At 51.6% G+C, this 22,129-nt stretch overlaps 1 protein-coding gene across 8 annotated transcripts in view; it reads right to left on the bottom strand.

The window, feature by feature from the left end:
* Positions 1-22,129, bottom strand: part of LOXHD1 (lipoxygenase homology PLAT domains 1) — a 186,738-nt gene that overhangs the window by 21,899 nt on the left and 142,710 nt on the right. For all 8 annotated transcript variants that reach the window (XM_051851250.2, XM_070050246.1, XM_051851254.2 and 5 more), the window contains 8 exons: positions 21,813-22,022; positions 21,587-21,722; positions 19,484-19,692; positions 18,199-18,384; positions 15,402-15,529; positions 10,408-10,525; positions 8,326-8,500; positions 6,384-6,569 (listed from right to left, as the gene is read on the bottom strand). In XM_051851250.2, coding sequence (XP_051707210.2) covers positions 6,384-6,569; positions 8,326-8,500; positions 10,408-10,525; positions 15,402-15,529; positions 18,199-18,384; positions 19,484-19,692; positions 21,587-21,722; positions 21,813-22,022 — 1,348 coding nt within the window. The remainder of the gene's footprint in view (positions 1-6,383; positions 6,570-8,325; positions 8,501-10,407; positions 10,526-15,401; positions 15,530-18,198; positions 18,385-19,483; positions 19,693-21,586; positions 21,723-21,812; positions 22,023-22,129) is intronic.

Below are 22,129 nucleotides of genomic sequence, written 5' to 3'. Positions count from 1 at the left end.
AGGAAGAGTACTTTCATCTGATAAATATAAATCCATAAATGACAGAACAATGTTCATATGTTCATCTCCCCCTTCCTCCTTTCTCCCTTACAGTGACTTACATATTTGGTTATGTAACACAATTTCTCATCAAGGGATTCTGGGGATTTGCTAAGGATAAATAAACATATTCAGTGTTTTGAATAGATTTGCTATTTGAAAACAAATGTGGTTTTCTCATTTCCCCTATTAAGTTTATGTCAAGAAAAGCATGCAATGGGAGCCAATGCACTCTATCTTGGGATTCCCTGGCTAGTGAACAATCCTCAGCTTTACAGAGTAGCCCAGATAAGATCTTCCCCCCAAATACATTTCAGCCTGAAAGTACAAGACATGGAAGTCATTTTCCCTCCTCTTCCTTCTTTTCCAGGATCTAACTTGAAATGTTAGAATTTTCTGGGTATTGTAAATGTAGTTCTAAGCAACCTCTGTTTTTCTCAAGCTACACCTTCACCACAGACTCTGTCACTCATGGCTTTAATATTGTCTCTGCACTAACAACTAGTTTTCCTCCTGAGGTCCTGACCACCCCCGCTCCTTTACTGGACATCACCCCTTGGATGTCTCTTAGGTCTTCACATTGAACTTCTCTGGATGAAGACAGCTCTCCAGAGTCCTCACTGTTCTTGCTCAAGTCTTCTCAGCCAAATATTAACAAGTACTCTGCCTTCACTATTTCTCAGCTCTCTCTACTCTTTTCTCCATTTCTACTGTTACCATATTACAAAATCATCATCCTTCTTCACAAATCTCTTGACCATCATTTGAAGTTCATTTTCCCTCACTTAAGCTATGCCGTCCAGATATTGCAATAGTGCTCCCCAAGTGGCTCTGGTGACTGAGATCTCTGATGGTTTCTCAGCACAAAGCTAGGACAAAGATCTGATCTTTGAGACAGATTCTACTATCACACCTTGCTTGCTTCCTGGATATTTTCTATCTCCTACCTCCATTTCCCTATTTTGTAGCCATTCTGAATTTTCCTTTTGTTTCTGGCACATATGAAAAAGTCTTCTATTTCAGGGCTTTGATATTTGCTATTCACTCTGCTTCAAATGTGCTTCTCCATTTTTAGAAAACACCATACTTCACCTAATATCTACTCCTGATCCTCCCTCAGGTCTCAGCTGAAAAATCACATCCTCAGAGAGGTCTTGCCTGAGTCCTCCAATTCGTGCCCTGTGGACTTCCACCTTAAAGACTCATCACTATTTGGATCATTTGCTTACTCAATAAAGGTGGTTTTTTGGTTAGAAGTTCATTTCCAGATGACAGGAACCTTGTGGGCTGTTCACCATTCTTTCACCAGCGCTGAACACAACGCCTGAGAGTAAGGGCTCAGTAGATGCACTCAGTCTTCACTGTTCATGTTGCGTCTTCCCAGATGGGCCTATTTGCCAGAATTTATTTGCGACCTCCAAATTCACACTCAAGTGGTTATTTGTGAACAGAGGCAGAGTGGCGAGAAGTCTCAGTTGCCCGATGCACACGTTTCAGCTGAGATGGAACAAGGCAACACTGCCCTCTTGTTTCCGCTCTTATACCATAAACAAGCGTCCTATCTTGATCTATTTAGTGCCATGCTCTTCACTTTTTTGTATGCTTTTGTTGGGTTAAGTTCATTGCTTAAAAACTGTCCACAAACAGAGTATTTGGCCCCCAAGCTGAAGTGCTGTTTGACATTCCTAAATGCAGAAAGGCTGCAAACGTGCCTTACAGAAAAATCCCATGTTAAATAGGCTTCACTCAGGCACAAGTTACAATGCTGTTGGTACTAAGTTCAATGTTAATGAACCAAAATATATATTAATAAGATGTATCTAAGCAAAAACACAATCAAACAGGTTATGTGTTGATCAGGTGATGAAAACTTTGTAACAAGAGGAAGCCATGAGGGACCCAGTCCTTTATTCCCCTGGGAGCATTGGTTCCGTATTTATGCGTTAGTGAAATCATGGCAACTCTATAGAATATACCGACTGTGAAAAATGAGGACCAACTGGACTTGATTTTTTAACTGGTGTCAGTGTTGGAATTGTGGGGATTTTTGGGGCTACAGCAGTAAAAGGCCTGGATGGCTCACTTTGTCCAAGGAGAGGACATGTCAGATAAGAGGAAGAAAACAAGAAAGGGGGAAAACAGCAACGCTTCAACCTTGAATCCTGCAATGCTACAGCATGGGTTTTTCAACATTCTTCTCAAACATACCAGCTTTACTTTCCTCAGTGGTTTGGAAGGAAGGGCATATAGCCTGGAGGCAGACTCTGGAAGGTTCACCCTGAGAAACAGACTTGAAGGTGAGGGCAGACATTGAAGATGTGGCAGCAACCAGAGAAGTCAGCCATGAAACACAGGACTTAGAGAAATGGGGCTCAGAGTTGAGTATGGTACAATGGAGAGAGTGGCCTTTACTGGCAGGAGATACACAAGTGAACTCTAACTTGGAGGTGGCAATTCTCTGCCTTTACACTGTAAAGAGGCCCAGTAATTTTGGCCATCTTGCCAGGTATCTGGATGTCCATTGCAGGTCAGGTTGAAATAAGTCAGTCCTGGGGCTGGCACTATAGTAGATTAAGCCTCTGCCCACAGTGCTGGCATCCCATTGGGTACCAGTTTGAGTCCTGGCTGCTCCATTTCTGATCCAGTTCTCTGCTAATGTGCCTAGGAGGGCAGTGAAAGATGGCCTAAGTGCTTGGGCCACTGCACTGGCATCGGACACCTGGAGGAAGCTCCTGGCTCCTGGCTTGAGATTGGCCCAGCTCTAGTCGTGGCCATTTGGGGAGTGAACTAGCATATGTTAGATCTCTTTGTCTCTCCCACTCTCTGTCTGTAACTCTGCCTCTCAAATATATAATTAAAACCTTAACCAAAAAAAGTCATTCCTGACACAGGAACCCTAGATCAGGCTATGGAGCTCATAGCCAGGAGAAGACATGGAGGAGTCAGAACCCTGGACAGCGCCACAGACCCAAAAACTGTTGGGTAATTGTCCCCAGAAGTGTGGTCTTTATCATTTTTATTTAAGGTTACCTTTTTATGTATTTGAAAGGCACAGTGACATGTTGAGAGAGAGAGAGAGAGAGAGAGAGAGATGGAGAGAGAGAAAGATCTTCCCTCTGCTGGGTCACTCCACCAGAGCCAGAAGCCAGAAACTCCATCCAGGTCTCCCATATGTGTGGCAGAGGACCCAAGTACTTAGGGCATAATGTGCTACCTTTCAGGGTGTGTTTTAGCAGGAAGGCTGATGGGAAGCTGAGGCAGGACTCCATCCCAGGCACTCCTAACTTGTGCACCACAATGCACATCCCTATCTCTTTTGTTTTTATTTTTAAAAATATTTTCATTTGAAAGGTAGAGACAGAGGAGGGAGGGAAGGAGATCTTGTATCCACTCATTCATTCCCCAAATTCCTGCAAGAGCTAGGGCTGGGCCAGGCTGAAGCTGGGAGTCCAGAAGTCAACTCAGGCCTCCCATGTGGGTGGCAGGGACCCAAGTAACTTGAGCTGCTCCCTCCAAAGATGTGCATCAGTGGGAAGCTGGAATTGGAAGCAGAGTCAGGACTCAAACACAAGCACTCTGATATAGGATGTGGGTGTCCCAAGCAGCATCTTTACCACTGCTTCATAGGCCCACTCTGCAGAAAGAGAGGTCTTCCATCCACTGGTTCACTCCCCAAATGGCCACAATAGCCGGAGCTGTGCTGATCCAAAGCCAGGGGCCAGGAGCTTCTTCTGGGTCTCCTATGCAGGCACAGGGGTCCAAGGACTTGGGCCATCTGCCACCACTTTCCCAGGCCATAGCAGAGAGCTGGATTGGCAGCAGAGCAGCTGGGTCTCAAACCAGCGCCCACGTGGGATGCTGGCACTCAGGCCAGAGCTTTAACCCACTGTGCCACAGCACTGCCCCCCCAAGTCCTTCTGACCATGCCCATGAATGCAGCACCCACAACTGTAAATGGCCCTGGCACTAGCTTCCCTTCTTGGGAAAGGAGAGTCATCACCGTGTACATCCAGGTTTCTGGCCTGACGGAACGGTGGTCAGGGAACCTCTTGCTCTTGGGTCTCGTGGTGTGGCTGAAGACTGAAGGAGCAGTCCAGGCCTCCTGGCAATACCGTCTCTTCTTTCCCAGAGTGCTTTGCTTGCTTCCTTCCAGGGGAAGGGAGGGGCTCAGAAAGGACAGCTGAGAATGTCTTGTGAGTTTCTCTCCACAGACACATGATGCCACTCGGCTAAGAAGTAGTGAAGAAAGTCCCCATCCACTGTAGCCTTGGACAACACAGCGGTGGGGGCACAAGGGGCACAGCACACAGAGATGGAGATGGAGACTGGCCCTCATTGCTACGTCTTCTTATTCAAGCCTCAGCACAGTGGCTGGTGAGGGACAGGCAGCGAGGGCTGGCCCGCTGCACAGTGCCTCCGAATAGGCATCAGGAGGCCTGGACTTGAGTGCTGCTGTGTTTCTTTCTTGCTGTGTGTTGAAGACTAAGGCATTCAAACCCCCCTGGGCCTCTGTAGGCCTTGGTTGTAGAAAAAAAAGATGACAAAGTGCTTTGGCTGTGATAATTCGCAAGGTGTTTTTTGGGATCCAATGTCTGTATCTTTAGTAGAAACCAGAGTTCCAAGTATGCTGTGAACACTTTAGGTGTTTGTTATGTGAATGACTGAATGGATACACTGAAATCTGAACACCATGGAGCGCTGTACAAGTGTTTGCTATTTTACTGCTTTGAAGTCAGTTTTATCTGTGCCTAATCTGAGCTTATTCCGTGTGATGGGGAAACTTTTTAACTGTTGAGCTCATGTTAAAGTGAAGTAGTCAAGCTACTTTAGGAAGACAGGCTGTAAACTGCCAAGTCGGGTTTCACCTGTGACCAGGGACCTTGGGTGTGGCCTCAGTGGGGATTTGGAAGGAGTTAGGAGAAATACAGGAGAGCTCTGGGTGACTTGGAGAAGCGGGGACAGGATTCAGAAAAGCCTGGAGAAGGCCTTGGGCAGACAGTGGGCCAAGGCTGGTTTTGACCAAAGGCACTGAGATGAGTTAAGAAAGCAGTACTGGGGCCAGCGCTGTGGTGCAGTGGGTTAAGGCCCTGGCCTGAAGCTCCAGCATCCCATATGGGTGCCAGTTCGAGACCCGGCTGCCCCACTTCCAGTCCAGCTCTCTACTATGGCCTGGGAAAGCAGTGGAAGACGGCCCAAGTCCTTGGGCCCCTGCACCCATGTGGGTGACCTGGAAGAAGCTCTTGGCTCCTGGCTTTGGATGGGTGCAGCTCCAGCCGTTGTGGCCAATTGGGGAGTGAACCATCAGACGGAAGACTTTCTCTCTCTCTGCCTCTCCTCTCTCTGTATATTATTTCAAATAAATAAATAAATCTTTGAAAAAAAAAAAGAAAGAAAGAAAGCAGTACTGGGGCTGGTGCTGTGGCATAGCGGGTAAAGCCACCACCTACAGTGCCAGCAACCCATATGTGTGCCGGTTCGAGTCCCAGCTGCTCCACTTCTGGTCCAGCTCTCTGCTATGGCCTAGGAAAGCAGCAGAAAATGGCCCAAGTCCTTGGGCCCCTGCACCCCCATGGGAGACCTGGAAGAAGCTCCTGGCTCCCAGCTTCGGATCGGCCCAGCTCAGGCTGTTGTGGCTGTCTGGGGGAGTGAACCAGTGGATGGAAGACCCCCCCCCCCCGCTTCTGCCTCTCTGTAACTCTGCCCTTCAAATAAATAATTAAATCTTAAAAAAAAAAAGAAAGCAGCAGTGTGTGCATCCAGAGGGTGAAGCTGAATGGTGAACAACTCCACTCTAATTAGAACGTATCAGAGATGGAATAGAACGTACAAGAAATGCAGTGGCCTAAAGACCACAAATAACAATCAAAAAATGTGGCCAATGTGGACTTCACCACAGTTACACAAGCGATAATTATTCCTTAGGTACTTCAAAGTCAAAAACACATTTCTCAGTTGCCTTCTAATTTCCTGGTTTATATTTCTAGGTGAATCCCACGACTTTTAGACTTCCTGTCCCAAGTAAATAAACACAATCCTTTACAGAAAACCTATCAGAAGGGAATTCGGTACGATGGCCCTTTTTTCTTGATTTTTATACCTGAGCTGAGTAGAACTAATGCTCCCAACCCGCAGGAAAATGAAGACCCACTAATAGCCTGGGGAGCAAGCAGGAGGAGCTGAGCCGCCTCCCAGGGCCTGCCCAGAGACACCGGCTCTCTCTAGCCCATGAGGCCATTTAAAGCTATCCCCGCCATGATGAGCTGCCTGCCAGGGGCCAGGGAGAGGCGCAGGGATAAGGTTGGGGGCTGCCCTCCTGGCCACACCAGCCCTGGGGGCGGAGCTACCTTTGTTGTCATGCCACACCCTCAGCTTGCAGAGGTGACCCAGGCTCAGCATGTCGGGGAAGCTGAACGTGTCCGTGTTGTTCCGCTCAAACTTGTTCCAGTTGGCTGACTGCTTCAGGGGCAGGGTCCCGCTGTCCCCGTTCTCCCCGAAGATGATGATGAACACGTTGGCATCAGTGCCTGCTCCTGGGGGTGGAGGTGCACATGGTAAGGCTGCAGACGCCAGCCTCTCGACACACAGTCGGCCTCCTCTGGCCTTGCGCCTGGACTTGGAGGAGCAACCGGGGTGGGGGTGCAGGAGGCCACAATTTAGAGCCAGCAAGGGCAAGGCAGAGGTGGGAAAAGCCAGCTAGCATGCTGGGACTTCCAGGCCTCCAAGCGTTATCTTTCACCTTGTGCTTTGCACATGCCGTTGGTCTGTCTGAAGCCGTAGTCAGCAAGCGTGGGTGGCTCAGTACAGACGCATCTATTTCTGGGGAAACGCGTCCGCACTGAAAAGGCTTTCCATGTGGCCTGGCCTTACAGGTAAAATGACAGGCCATCTCCTGTGCTACGGAGGTTTAACAGGAAGCCGCGTCGACTCCAGTCGACTCCTACATGAGCGCTTCTTGTTATCTACTTAAGACACATAGAGGTGCTGGTCCCTGTCAAACAGCAAATGCTTCTGGAAGAGATGGCCCTGTGATGGTGTTCTGATATACACCCTGTTATCAGTGGACTTCCCAATGCACATGAAAGTATGCTGGTGCTTGCAGCTTTAAACAATCAGGGTGTAGGCTCCACCTTGGTGGGGGGCGGGGGGAGAAGGGAGGAGCCTAAAACAAACTTGAGCAGATTTGCTGAGTCATCACTTATGCCTGGCTCTTGGTCAGATTTGCTGACTCATCACTTATGTCTGGAGTCCTACCATTTCTTTACACATGTGCATGCATGCGTGTGTACATGTACACATGTGTGTGTTTGTGCATGTGCAGGTGTGTGTGAGAGTGGGCAGGCAGAACTAAGGAACCCCAGGTTGTTATTGGCCCTTGAAGATCCCACGTGTCAGCTCCCAGGTTGCTTTCAGCCCAGCTGCAGGATCCGAAGCCTGAGTGTTGATGGCTGGGCTCTGACACCTTCCCTGGGAGGCGGCAGAGGCCAGAGATGCAAAGAGCCAGCTGTCTAAGGGCGTGGTCACAGGAGCACAGATGCTCCCCTGCCGTCCTGACATCCCCACATAAGAGCCTCTGTTGAAAACATAAGCTACCATGAACAACAAGGTAGTCCCTGGGAGTAAGTTTGCCAGATTGCTGGCAATGGCTCCTGGAGGGCAGGCTTGGGACAGGAGGGTGCAGACAGAAGGCACCGCCCCCAAGCTGAACGTGTATTCATCACAGCTCCCAGCCTTTGCACACACTAGGACTTTTGCTTGCATGGCCCTTCCTCTGGTATCCCATATGCATAAGTGACTTTTGCATGCTTTTCTGGACTTGACTTTGACATTACTTGGGGAAGCCTCGCCCAAGCTCCTTGCTCCTGGTTCCCAGGTGGGTTAGACACCCTCCTCCACGCTCGACCACAGCATGCTGGGCCAGCGTCTGTCAGAGCCTCAGACCTGCAAGGGCTCTGGGGCTACATCCCTGCCCCACAGCCCAAAGCTGGCACATAGCAGATGGTCACCTAGCACAGGGATGGAAGACAGGAGCCCAAGGGCGCCTGAGGCACGTGGCTCAGGGCTGGGCCGTCAGGTAGAGCATGCTCTGAGCCAAGCTCCTATACTATTTTAGCAAAGGGGTTCTTGCTGTCTCTGGGAAGAAATATTTTGTTCAGACAGGAAGTGACACCGTGACAAAGACATGGATTGACAGCCTCTGGAGGGGCCATCGAAACCAGAGCCTGGGCCAGGATTTCTGAGTGGGGACACAGATAGAGGCAGCCACGTGGGAGAGGCATCCTCACTCACCCAGGATGTCGCTGGTCTTCACCGTGACCGTGTAGGAGGTCCACTCCATCATCTCCTCCCCATCGATGACTGCACACATCTCGCACACCAGGGTCTTCTTGCCCTTCCGCTGGGACAGCCAGTCTCCGTAGTAGAACATGGTCAGATCTCCCGTGTTCATGTTCTTCAGCAGGATCTGGGGAGAGAAGGCCGGTGGGGAAACGCTCTCCCTCCCCTCCACCAGCCCCCTACTTGCAATGCAGCCCCTCCACTGAACACGGCGACCCAACACCCTGGATCTGAGACAAGCCCTTGTGACTCAGACTTGGGGTGTGGAATGGGTCCTGAACCCCATAGAGAGAACCCTGGCTTGGGGACTAGAAATCCTGACAGGTGCCTATAGGCCTTTTCATTTTTTTGCTGAATGAGGGGCAGAAAAGATGGATCAAGCCATTGTCAGCCACAAACTCCTGGGAGCAGGGTACTGACATCCTTGGTGTGGGCACCTTGTTGTTGGCGTGAGGAAAACCTGCTAGTGGCTGAATGGGGAAAGCAGATGCTGAAGGGACTTGGCACAGATAGTGCACGGTGGACCTGGGCAGTGTGGGCTGACCAGGCAGGATTGGCAGGCTTTGTGTTACTGGTTGAATTGTGTCCCTTGCAAATTCACATGTTGAATTGCTAACCTGTAGTCCCTCAGAACATGGTCTTGCTTAGAAAAAAGGCTGTTACTGGTGTAATTAGTTCACATGAGGTCATTAGGGTAAGCCCTGATCCAATATGTCCAATGTCCTTATACCTTACACCTGGGGAAACTCAGGCATGGAGATGCTGTGTGAAGACTGCATAAGGCTGCCACAGGACAAGGAACCAGCAGCAGCTGGGAGACAGGCCTGGAACAGATGCTTCCCCCAGCCCAGCGAGGGAGCGTGGCCTTCCCAACACCCTGATCTTGAAATCCCAGACACCAGAGCTGCGGGAGAACAAATGACTGCTGTTCTAAGACTCCAATCTGTGCGATTCGTCGGCAGCCCCAGGACCCTCATGTGCGTTGTACAGGTGAGCAGGTACCATGCCAGCACCACATGTGTTGGAGAACCCGGGGCTCATGGGACACTGAGGCCACATGTGTGTAAGAGTGACATCTGCCGTCATAGCCATTGACCTGGCCATGACTGTAGGGCTGAATGAAGGCCCTGCTGGGCTGCCAATGGTCTCCAGCTTCGGGCCACACTTAGCGCAGGAAACAGCTGGGCCTCCTGACTCGCACAGTTCCTACTATGGCTCTGGGCACTCTCCTCTCCATTCCAGAACAGTGAGCTACTTCATGACCCTGCTCTGGGCAGCCTCACGAAGATGAGGAAACCATGCAAGAGGCGTCCTAAGGAGCAGCAACCTTCTTTTCTTGGGGGAACTCGAGTCTATGGCTGTTTACACATGTGCATGCATGCGTGTGTACATGTACACACGCGTGTGTCTGTACATGTGCAGGTGTGTGTGAGAGTGGGCAGGGGCAGAGGGCGCAGGCAGAACTAAGGAACCCCAGGTTGTTATTGGCCCTTGAAGATCCCACGTGTCAGCTCCCAGGCTGCTGTCAGCCCAGTTGCAGGATCCGCAGCTGGAGTGTTGATGGCTCTGACGCCTTCCCTGGGAGGCAGCAGAGGCCTGAGATGCAAAGAGCCAGCTGCCTAAGGGCGTGGTCACAGGAGCACAGATGCTCCCCTGCCATCCTGACATCCCCATGTGAGAGCCTCTGTCTGTCCCAGGTCTTGGTGCTCCTTGCACAATTCTCCCCAGCTCCCATCCTCCAACAAGCCCACCCCGGTAGGGGGGACCTGACTGCAGGCTGGGTCCCTGTCACGTTGGCTGTACCTGCTGTGCTCTCTGGCAGTGACTCAGTTCTCACTGGACATGAACAACCAGAACTGTGCTCTCTGACAAATGCCTGCTAGAGGGCTGCTGGGTTACCCAGGATGGGTTCATGCAATAACCTTCTACCTAGGGTGACATTTGTTGCTGTCACAAGGTCTCCTGACAACCCGAGAGACAGGAAGGAAGCGGCAGGGGCTGGAGGGGAGGGGAAGGGAGGGTCAGACACCCTACCCTCTCCAGGAACCACTCGGGCCGGCTGCCCAGGCCGTCGATCCGGATCCGCATCTTGGTGAAGGGGGCGATGTCCAGGATCTCCATGAGGAAGGTGTCGTTCTGTTCCCGCTCGAACCTGGTTGGGGGAGAGGAGGAGGAGGAAGAGGGGAAGTTGGCCATGGCAGAGACCAGATTTGGGGCGAGGAGAGAAGATGAGGCCTTTACTCAGCCCTCTCCCTGCTCCCAGGAACTCCCCAACAGCCCTTGTCTTTCATCCAGATGTGCTTCTGCAAGGCAGAGGCAGGCAGAAATCACTCTGAGCCAAGCACTGCCAGCTCTGAGTGCTAATCTCACTCTGCCAATCACCTACAACACAGTGCATCTCAGGACTTGGTTTCCTCATCTGTGGTCTGGGGACAGCGGCACCAGCCCTGCAATAGAACAAACCTGCCAAGAAGACCAAGTGGGTTTGAAATCATCTTACAACATAAAAAGCACCCCATACCTGGAAAGCTTTAAAGGGGAGTCCATGAGTGACAGGGCCACCATGAATGGTAGGGCAGGTTGTGCACTGCACAACCATTCACATTTTGGGTTGTTGTGTTTTTGTTGCTGTTGTTGCAACCTGTGCACAGCCCAGGGCTGGGAAACACCACCAACACTGTGAAGCAGCGGGCAAACCGAAGGCAGCGCTGCTTTGTTGCTGTGGTTCTCTTTCTGCCGAATGCCCTCATCATCTCAGAGATGCTGTCTTTATTCCACGCTGCTGTCTCTGCAGCACCACGTGTGCCACGTGACCTTCCCTGCCGACTGATCGCTTGACTGCTGGCTGGTTCCAGACGGCGCTGTTGATACGGCCCGGGGGGTAATGCCGCTGGCCCTGAAGTGGTGGTGCTGCGAGGCGACTGTTATGCTTCCTTGGATACAAGACATCTTTCCAGAAACCGAGGCCACAGCCAGTGGGGGACCGCAGCTGTAAACACTGCAAGTGGAGAACCCACTGATCCTAGTCGGAAAGGTCGGGGCGGACGGAAACCTAATCTTTGTTGACAACTTGCTCGTGCATGTACTTTAAGATCATTAGAAGTAAAACCAAATTCTTTCCCAGTGTGTGCCCATCCCTCCTGCTCTCATTTAAGTCCTGCGTCTCCCTCTGCTCAGGGAAACAGCAAGAAGATGAGCATGGCACACACAATGTGCAGTGAGACCCTCTCAACTCACCTTGCAACTCATTCCCTCCTTACCACTGCCATGAGGACAGTTCTTCAGGCCGGAAGAGCTTTAGAACTCCTCGCCTTTCTCTTTCTTTAATTCTTACCCTTTGAATTCAGCCAAGTAGCTTTGGTTTCTGGAGGGTTTTTTTGGTGGGACAAGTGTAAGGAGGGAGAGAAACAAGCTTTTCCTCTGGACAACTGAAAGGTAGAAGACACTTGCTCTTCTCTCAGCTGGAAGAGCCACCCCTGCTCTCCCCTGGGACTCACCTCCAAGCCCCCCGAGAAGGAATCAGCCTCCCCTTACCCTACAGCCCCTAAGGATGGGCCCTCTCCATTATTGTCGCTCCCCCTCTTCGTGGAGGAACGACACAGGACCCTGCGCTGTTCTTTCGTCTGCTCGGCCCTCCCCGGGTTTGCTGCTGGTTCTTCCCGGGTTGGCTACCGACCCTTCCACCTCCGTGGAAGGGCGGTTCCCCCTGGCCACTTTCCCCACTTCCGCGGGGGAGCAGCACACCGCCGGCCGGCTCTCTCGGGGGCTGCACAGGTGTTCCTTCAGATAGATGTTCCTGGTGCATGTTGTCTCTCTCCTCCTTTATAGTCCTCTTCCACCAATCCCAACTTGGCTGCCCACACGCCGAGTACGCTGCTCTCCTCCAATCAGGAGTAGGTCCTACAGTTTATTGGTTGAACTGGAGGCAGCTGTGTAGAAGCTATTTCTCCCTTCTCAGCGCCATATTGTGGGAGAGCAGATGCATAGAATAAGTCTTAATTCCAGTAACTTAGTCTAGTCCGAGTTGCTCCCCACAATTATCAGAACTTTTTGCTAATCAGAGATCCTAAAATCCAAGTGACAAAGATGTGGAAGAAAGACTCCAGGCTTGCAGTCTTACTACATGGCCATACTCACGGCCAGATGGCTCCTGACCTCCTGAGAGCTTGGTTGAAGTCTCCATCGGGCCTCTGCTCTCGGCTTCCATTCTCAGCTCAGCCGCTTCTCCTCAGGCTCTGGGTAGTAAGCCTTAGCAACGGCCAAGGCCCGCCCTCAAGGGCACATGCCATACGACTCCACCAATGCCTTTTACCCCCAAAGAAATCTGTGGTTCATTAAGCCTGTCCCAGACCTAGGACTGACTCCTCGCAGGCATCTATATCCTGTCATGGACAAACCACACGCCTTCATCTACAAGGAGCTCACTGGACACCAGTTGCCTCAAATTCCATGCCTGGAGAGTCTTCTTGAATTTTAGCATCATCTTAGGATGTGCGTGACAGTTTACCCTAACAACTTCCCCCAAACTGCAAGAGAAGTTCGGAATTTAGTTAGGGGGTAGGGTGGGGTGAATTGCTCCTGATCCTTTTAAGCTTTGGCCTCTGGGTGGAGCATCTGGGAAGCTTGGCGCTGCAGTGGCAAACACCCACAATGCCTTGCACATGTGCGCAGGTGCATTTGAGCCTCTGCTCTGACCACACCCATTTCCTAGAGGCGCACCTCCTGGCACAGTAACAGGCTGTGCCTCTGATGCATGCCCAGTGGGTCTTTCTAGCCAAATGCCCCAGCTGAGATGCAGGCACCCTAAGGACCCCAAGACACAATGGAAACATCGGCCACATGCAAACACAAGGAAGCAAAGCATGCCTTGGGGAAGAGCTTTGAGCTTGCAAGCTAATTAGGAACAGGTAGGTGGTTCTCCCCACAAACTAAATTTGTATTCAAAAACAAAACAAAAACCCCTCACTAGCAACACACCTCAAAGCATTTACAATATGGTTGTATTTATAACACTGGCATTTTCAGGCAAAAATTTTAGAGTTTCGATACTCCCAGGGATGTCTACCTCTCCCATTAGCAGTTATGGTTCAGGCAGATAGAAAATCAAGGGCAATGTACCATGGGATAGTTAATGAGAGGAGACTCAGGAATTGGGGGTTGGATGAAGATGAGAATCCAATAATGAGGTGAAGACTCTAGGGGACTACACACCAGCCATGTGTGATCATAGAAATCTGTCACCCTTCTCCTCAGGGGTCATTCCAGGAAACCATGCCCTCTACAGCAATGGGCCAGAGGGTCAGGCCTTGGTCAATGGCTACCAGCTTCCTTGTTGTCCCCAACTCCAAAATGTAAGACCAACCAGAAACCCAAATGCACTCTAATCCAATCACACAAGATGCCCTGGTTCTGGCTAGCTTGCAGCTTCACTGTGCCAAAAATAGTGCCTTGTTCTAAAACTTTCCCACCTCAGGTAATGGTGGTTAACTTGATCTCATTTGGTCTTTATGTCCACAAATGCCTAAGTTCAAATCCCCATCCTTTCCTCACTACTAACTAGGTGACCTTGGAAGGTTCCTTTGTCTCTTTGTGCCTCAGTCCCCTTATTTTTAAAGTAGAGATGGTAACAATGCAGATTACAAGGTGATGAGTTAATGGATATTGAAAAATACTTATGATAGTTCTTGGCTTGATAAACATTAGCCTTATCATCATCAACATTCCTAGTTGCTCTGGGAAAGATTTCAGGAGGAAATGGGAGTTGTGCAATGAAAGCAGAAGTGCTAAGGGGAGGAAGGAAGGTGGTTCTTGTTAGACCTATGGGGATGAGCTGTGTAGGACAGATGAAGCTCCTGCTCTTAGAAGCTGCTCCTTTCAGAGAAAGAATCCCTGCCTGACCTTCAAGGGTGCAACATCCTCATTCCCATCATCTCCATCACCATCATCACCAATGTCACCATCCTCACCACATCCAGAAGCACTCACTGAGCACCCCTACATGCAATGCCAGAGTTAGGAGCTGTGCGGACTTGGAATGAGGCTACTCTGCATCCTGCCTTCCAACTGGGGGAAGGGACACTGTGGGTTCATGGGCAAGTGACTGGGGTGAGTTTTTCAAATTCTAGGGTTGGGCTTTGAATCTGCTCCTCTGTTTTTTTTTTTTTTTGGATGTCAGGGGCCAGGGGTCTTTGGGGGACAACAACTGGGCATGGGAAACCCAAGACTGTCTACACTAGGAATGCAATGAGAGGCACAGCTAGCAAATATTGCAGGAGTTCCACCTTTATTGCCACTACTCATCACGACCTTAAGAGGCAGTAGACCTGAGGCTTAGGACTGGGGGCCATCTGGGAGAAGTTCCCAGTGCCACATCTTATTGGCTAAGGGACCCACAGCATTATGGTGGAGGGGATCAAATGGTCCTCACAGGGTCGCAGCAAGGACTAGTGTGTCAACACATGGCTCAGAACAAGGCAGGGCACCAACCAAGCCCACACAATGCTGCTGCTGCTGCTGCTGTCCTGAGAAAGACACTCAGGGGACACAGGCACCTGCCTGTGCTCCCTCCAGTGCCTGAGTCAGAGCTTGGGGCAGAGGAGATGTCAGTCATCTGCAAAAGTGTTTTGAAAGTTCATCGCTTTCCATTTTTTCAATCATTTTGTTGTTCCTTGTAATGTCAACATCTTGCAATACCACAGCACAATGATGAAATTATATGATAGCATATTATCAGCAAATCTACAGAACTTACGATGAACATCCTCAGGTAACCAAATGAAATAAAGGAAGGAAATTGCTACGGACTGTTGAGATCAAGGAAGACTTCCTAGGAGAAGGTAAATTTAAGTCAGCCCTTGAAAAAGAAAGAGAGTGGGTTAAGGGCATTCCAAGGGGGAGGAATTGCGTGGACCACGGTGTGCCTGTCGCATGCAAGGCACTGGAAGCTTCCACGCATGCAGAGGGTGTAAGAACCAGTATGGCTGAAGGCAGAATGGGGCAGAGGGGTGGGTGTGAGGAGGGAAGGATACCTGGCTTTCTTTTTGTCCAGCTGCACCTCCTCTGTGCTCCCATTGATGCCATAGAGGGTCATAAAGATGTTGGAGTCTGTGCCCCCGCCAACCACGTCACCTGTCCACACTGTCATTTCGTAAAGCACCTGCCATGAAAGAGACATGGGTTCTGAGCCTTGGCCTCACCTACAGTCTCAGCAGGGAAAGACGCCACACTCTTCAAGCTCTGTGGCTCTGAGAAGGACCCTCCTTGTAATCAAAGGTCAGTGATGGGAGAGCCCGAGTCAGGCCTTGTCACTCTCTGTCGAGTGCCAGGCGGAGCTCCGTGTCTGGCAGAGGGCACTCTGGACAGTAGAAACATGACAGAAAGGCCCAGCACTAGCTGATTTTTGTCAGATGACTCCCAACCTCAGTCCATCCACACCAACAAAGTGTGGCAACGGGACAGGGGTCTTTGGAACCCTGTAGAACTCCACTTGATCCCAGACCTGCCACCTGCCAGCTGCTGAACTCAGGTGGTGCCCCACCCTTGCCAGCCTCTGCTTCCTCCACATGGTCAAAGAGGGATGAACTTCTTTGCAGAGTCGTGACAGCTGCAGACGACTCACAGGGGTGCCCTGCGCCAGGCCTGCCACATGCAAGGCCTCAGAAAGCTGCAGAAGTGCTGGGTGTCCATCTCCCTTTGTGCTACAGCTGTGCACACCCTGAGATCTGCGGGTGAGGACCTGTGAGTGCCACTGGGATGACAACTAAGGGAGCTCTGCCTCGCTCAGCCTGTGAAATGGACGATGGTCTGTATGTGTATCTTTCACATTAGATTGGGACTTTGCCTTTTTGCCTGTTTGTTCCAAAGAGGACGACATCCATCTCCATTGCAGGGCAAGGGAGCAGCCTGTCCTTCTCCGGGTGGCCTTCGCTCTTGTGGCAAGATGCTTCACCCACATTGCTATTCTGGAGTGTTCACGGGTCCCGGAGTCTCCCTCCACCCCTTCCTACCAGGGGCTCAGGGACTGCTTCAGGATCTGAAGGTAGGGGTAGGACTGGGGTGGGGGACTGTGCCCTGAACGTACCTGTCCTGCCTTGCCCTGCCCCTGTGGCTGCCACACCTGTGTCACCTGTGCAGGTGCCTGGTCTCCACCACCCAAACCTTGGGCATCAGAAACCATGGTAACTGTGAGAGTGGCCATGGCCTTGCCGTTGTGCCTCGTGGATATTTCCCACAGCGGCGTCCAGCATCTTCTCCAGAACAAGGTTAGAATCATGCTGTGCAGGCCTGGCCTGAGGGAGCATTTAGGACATGTTTGCCAAGAGAATGGGTGCAGAGCCTCCTGCCTTACCAGGCAAATCCCCCTAGATATCCGACAGGGCATTCGTGATGGGCAGGGGGGACAACTGGGAAAAAAACGTAGGAGCCTGGTCCTTTATTGCTCTTCTCCAAATGGGCATAAAAACTAGAACGATCAGAATGAGTGGCTGGTGGCCCTGGAGACGGCCCTGAGGGCTGCTGCCTCCAACCTGTGTTCTCTGCACTTTTCTTCCCTTTCCACAGACACGTCCCTTTTTATGTAATCAGTATGTTTCCAAAAAGAGATGGAAGCAGGGCTCCTGTAATTCGGGTCTGGGCTCGGGTGCCCTGGGGAGAGAACCAGTCCAAAGAGCTCTGTGGTTCTTTGTAGAGCAACAAACCTGTGTTCCTTTGTTCCATGAATAGCAGGGGCGTGGGTCTGGATTTTCCTGGGCCAGAGAGCAGGAAGCAGCATGCGGTGCACTGGGTGGGGCGGGCACATGTGTGGGGCGTGGTGCACACAGGCTGGGAACTGGGTCAGGGCAGAGGCCCGGGTGAATCCTGTGCCCAACCAGGCCGTCCATCTGGCCACAGATGGAGATGTCTGGGGGCAGGGGAGGGTGTCTGTGCTGCTAACAGTTCTGCTGTCTGGCTCTCCCGCAGGCGAAGGGCAGGCACCCACACTGCTGCTGCTAAGGCTTTCAGAGGCCAGAACTCAGCTCTCCCCCTGCCATCTCCATCTACAATGCAGCAGGACAGGCCCCGGCTCAGCTGACTTCTACTTACCTGTGTGGGACAGTCCACCGGTTTGGATTCAGAGACAGGGCTGGGGCTTTGTTGACCTCACAGTTGTGGGCTCGAACCAGGAGCCCATGGGGTCAGATGAACTGGAAGCCTTTGGGCCACTAACTGGCCACGTGTTGGGGGTGCCAGCACCCAGATTTTCTGCCTACTGCCTTGCCCTGACCAGTGAGTAGATACAACTTGTCTCAGGTCATTTGGTCAACTAGCAGTGGAGCCAGCATGGGAACTCTGAGATCCCACTTCTGGGTTTTCCAGGTCGGGAAGACCTCCTGTGGACAGCATTTGCTGCACTGGGAGATCACAGCTCGCAGTACCCAAATGCCAGCTTTCTCTGGGGCTGTCTCAGTGCCATGGATGGAACCCCATAGTGAGCCCAATGGTCTGCACGTCTTCACTGAGCTGTGACCTGCAACACTCTTCATGAGCTCTTGAGGATCCCATGGTCCTCACCAAGGTCTTCCAGGGAACAGACTGTGAGAAACAGGGAAGCACCATTTCCCTGCAGTGTGAGAAGACCACGGCCCAGAGAGGCAGCTGACTTGCGTTCGGAGTGTTCAGGCTCCTGCCCCCTGGCAGAGCAACTGGAGCAGCACAGCAGATTGCAGCCCCTGCCAATGAGCCTGTGACGAGCCCCCTGCTCCCCTCTCTTGCGTCTTCCTTGCCATGCCCCCACCCCGACCTGCACGGTCCTAGCTGTGCAGTGCACACCCTCAGTGCCCGCCATACCTTCACCCCGATGTTCACCACCATGGCATCCAGGAGGTCGAAGACACGGGAGGTGACGCCGTCGCCTCGGTCCTTGGCGAGCCAGCAGTTACAGCGCAAGGTGTACTTGGTGCCCTGGGTGGGCACTGCCAAACAGAGCTCCTCCACCAGCCAGCAGCTCTCGGGGGAGGCCCCGTCGTGGCCCAGCTGGGAGGGACACACCAGGCCCATGAGGATCTGACCACAGCACCATGCTCAGCTTCCCCATACCAGTCTGGAGCCACCCTCAACGTGCTTCTTCCAGTATGCTGGGCACTCACTGCCTCGAGTGCCTCCCATGAAAGAGGAGAAACTTTGCAGAGGGTAATCAAAGTTCATAGGGCAGGCATCTGGCACAGCTGTGAAGATGCCCTGTGGAACCCCCACAGCCCGAATCAGAGCTCCTGGATTTCAATTTTTACTCAACTCCCACTTCTAGCTTCCTCTGATGCACACCCAGGGAGGCAGCAGGTGATGCCTCAAGGAACACCTGGATGGAGTTCCAGGCTCCTGTCTTCAGCCTGGCCCAGCCCCAGCTGTTGCTGGCATTTAGGGAGTGAACCAACAGATGAGATCTGTGTTGTGGCGCATGTGTGTGTGTGTGTGTGTGTGTGTCTGACTTTCAAATGAATAAAACAGAATAATTAAGGTCTCTAATCAGATGGCTTTGAGCTAAACAAGAGATGACTCTGGGTGGGTGAGCCCTTTAAGAGAGAGTTCAGACATCAGAGCTGGAAGAAGTCAGGGAGATCCCATTGACCTTGAACATGCAAACTGCCAGGCTTTGGAGAGTGCCACAGAGCACAGCATGGTAGGTAGCCTCTGGGAAAGGACTCAGTGCCATAGCCCCAAGAAAGTAGATTCTGCCACACTCCAAGCCTCAGGTATGACTGTGGCACTTCCAGCCCAGGGAGACCTTGGGCAGTGGCCCAGTAACTCACGCTGGGACTCCTACCCATAAAACTGTAAGATCATACACTGTGGTATGCTAACATGTTCATGTCAATACACAGCAATCAGTAATGAGTACACAGGCAGTCTCATTAGGTAGGTGGAAACCAGGGACCTACAGGGGCAGGTGACTCACTCAGGATCACCTGGCTAGTTGGTAGTAGGGGCGGAGAGATCTTTCTCTGCTGCCTGATCTGAAAGGGGCTCTAGGTTGGTTGCTCCGCCCACTCTTCACCCCCATCCAGCCCATCTGCCCATCAGCTCCTTCCTTTCCCACTGGGGGTGGTCACCATCACAGGCCCTGAGGGACCAGCACCTCTATTTTCTTGATGACGCCCACATCCAAGCCTCCCACGTAGAACTCTTCCACGGAGCCACAGCTGAAGCCCTTCTTCCCGCGGGGGTAGTCCAGCCAGATGCGGTTACTACGCTCGTCATCTTCCCCGATGAGCAAGATGAAGGCTCGGCTGTCAGTGGCCGCGTCCTTGTGCTTGCCAGTGGTGACAGACACGTAATAAGGGATAACTGCGGAGATCACAGGGGCCCAGCTTCGTAACAGTCCAGGTGGATAAGAGCACCACCCACCAGGTGTATTCGCTTGGCAATGATTTCTGGAAGGTACTGACCTCAGCTCCCTGCTCAGAGGCAAAGCACAGCAGAGCTTTGCAGGGTGATGAGCTGTCCATGGTGAGTGTCTACTCTCCAAGGAATGAGAGGTGGCAACTCCCAGTGGGAAGCTCAGGAGTGTCCTTGTCACTTCTCTGGAGTGCCAATCACATAAAACCCTTTTGGCCAATTACCTTCCTTGCCTCTCATGCTGTTATGTGCAGCCCGCCGAGGCAGGCTCAAAGCTTACCACAGTCAGCCAAAATCAACTTGGCAAAAGCAAGGTCTCAGAGAAAGCAGGACAAGGGGGAAGAACATAGTGCGTTTTATGCAAGAGATCTTCCACAAGTTCACGGAAATGGGTCATTATTAGGAAAAAACTAGGCATGGATCTCAAAAATGTTTTACACAAAAATAAACTTGCCTTTTCCATTTTCCATGAACTTTTTGAAGTCACTTTATATGTCACGTGGTAAGTGAAGGTCCTGGGAGGCATCCATTTCCAAAACAAACTAGATTAATTAGCATAAAAACCCATCAGGAAGTGTGGACTTATGGGAAAAGTTTTGAGAGTGTCTGACTTCATGGGAAGTACTCTTCTGATCCTTCTTCTTCCATTTACTCTGCTTAGAATGTGGATGTGATGGCTGGAGCTGCAGCAGTTCCCTGGGAACCCTGGGCAACCTTAGGACAGAAGTCAACTGTCAGGCTGCCAGAGTGAACAGGCTGAAGGAACTAGGCCCCTGACTTCACCGGAGCTGCTATATGTCTCAGATGGCCTACCTTCAAACTTTCACCTGAGAGAAAGGAAAATTTCCCAGGTTAAGCCTCTGCTCCTTGCAGTTCCTAACTTATCCAAGCTGGAAATTCTTCTCCTGGCTCATTTTCCTCGCCAGCTTGGGAGACACCATCCTGATGTAATGGGTTCTAGGTTAGGAAATCTGCATCTCTTTGAAAAGTTTCTAAAGGAGCCCTTCCTGGCTGGGATTCCCCACAGTGCACCTGCACTTGGCCTTGCTGTCTTGAGAAGGAGAGGCCCAGTGACCTTCTCACAGGTGTTCGTGGTGCTTAATTAAGGAGAAGCACTCTGTTGTGGACCTTTTCACTCATTTGCAGAGGGTGGAGTGTGAATGGGTAGGATATCTGGTTCCACAGACCCACTGCGTGGTCTCCTGGAGGGGGCCATCACCCTGGTCTGGCTCTTATGGTAAGAGGACCAAAGAGAAAGGCAGCGCATTTCAGAGTTTAATAGATACGGAACTGCCTGACCTTAAAAAGTCTGGCTGGTGAAACAAACTTGCCAGGTAATTAGGATTCTGCTTTTTGGAGGAAGAAAAAAACTGAAGGCAAGAGAGTGATTTGTCCAAGGCCAAGTGATTTGTCGTTAGAACCACCTTCACTACCTCATGCCTTACACTTGCAGAGCTGGGTGCAGTGTATGACACACAGTTGACAAGTGAGCCATTCTCATTGTTGCTCTTCCTTCCGGTTGTCCCAGACTCCCTGGGCTGGTCCTGTACCCTCAGAGTCTGGATGAGGGTGGAGTTGATGCTAATGCCCTGCTGATGGTGGGTCAGTGGGTCAAGGCCATCATCACCCGACCCACCAACCCTTTCCTTCTCCATCATAAAGGAGCCCTCTCACCTTGCAGGGTTGTTGGGGGATGAAAATGGAAGCTGTGTGGAAACTGTAAATGACAAAGCATTAGATCTGTGTCATCCATGGAGGTGGGGCTAAAGGGTGGCCCATCCGAGACAAGCTTGCCATTCCCACCTGCCTACTCTTTCTCTAAAGAACTCCCTGCTTGGCTCACCTGGGCCATCCTGAACGTAGTCAGCCATGGGCCCTGTCACAGTCTCAATGTCGACGTCAGCCATCTTGGAGCTCAGGGCGATTTCCCAGAAGTCAGCAGGGCTGCTGCAGTTGCTGCTGCGGTCCCCAGTGTACTCCTGCAGGGAAACACATGGCCCAGCCCCATCACAGCTCTGGTATTCTGCCCCCAGGGACATGGGACAGCCGCTGCCTGCCCCTGCCCATACCTTCTCATAGAAGAGCCTCTCGAGTCGCCCATCCTCCTTCTTCAGGGACAGCCAACGCCCGCACAGGAACAGGAACTCGTCCTCATTGGTGTCGTTCCAGATCTCCACCTTCTCCACATACCAGTCTGCACACCACTTGCTGTTGTCGTGGCGCAGCTTGATCTTGTAGATGACGCCCAGGTCAGCGGCCTCGATAATGAAGGTATCGGCCTGGGGAGGCCAGCGGTGGGAACTCAGTGGAGGGAGGGCCCCATCTTACCCCACTCCAACCACGTCCTTCCAGAACCTTCCACCCCCACCACTGTTGGGCTGAACCA

This window comes from Oryctolagus cuniculus, chromosome 10, assembly GCF_964237555.1.
Source record: "Oryctolagus cuniculus chromosome 10, mOryCun1.1, whole genome shotgun sequence".
Lineage (NCBI taxonomy): Eukaryota > Metazoa > Chordata > Mammalia > Lagomorpha > Leporidae > Oryctolagus > Oryctolagus cuniculus.
The sequence above is the reverse complement of the archived record's forward strand: the minus strand, read 5'-3'. Positions and strand labels throughout refer to the sequence as shown.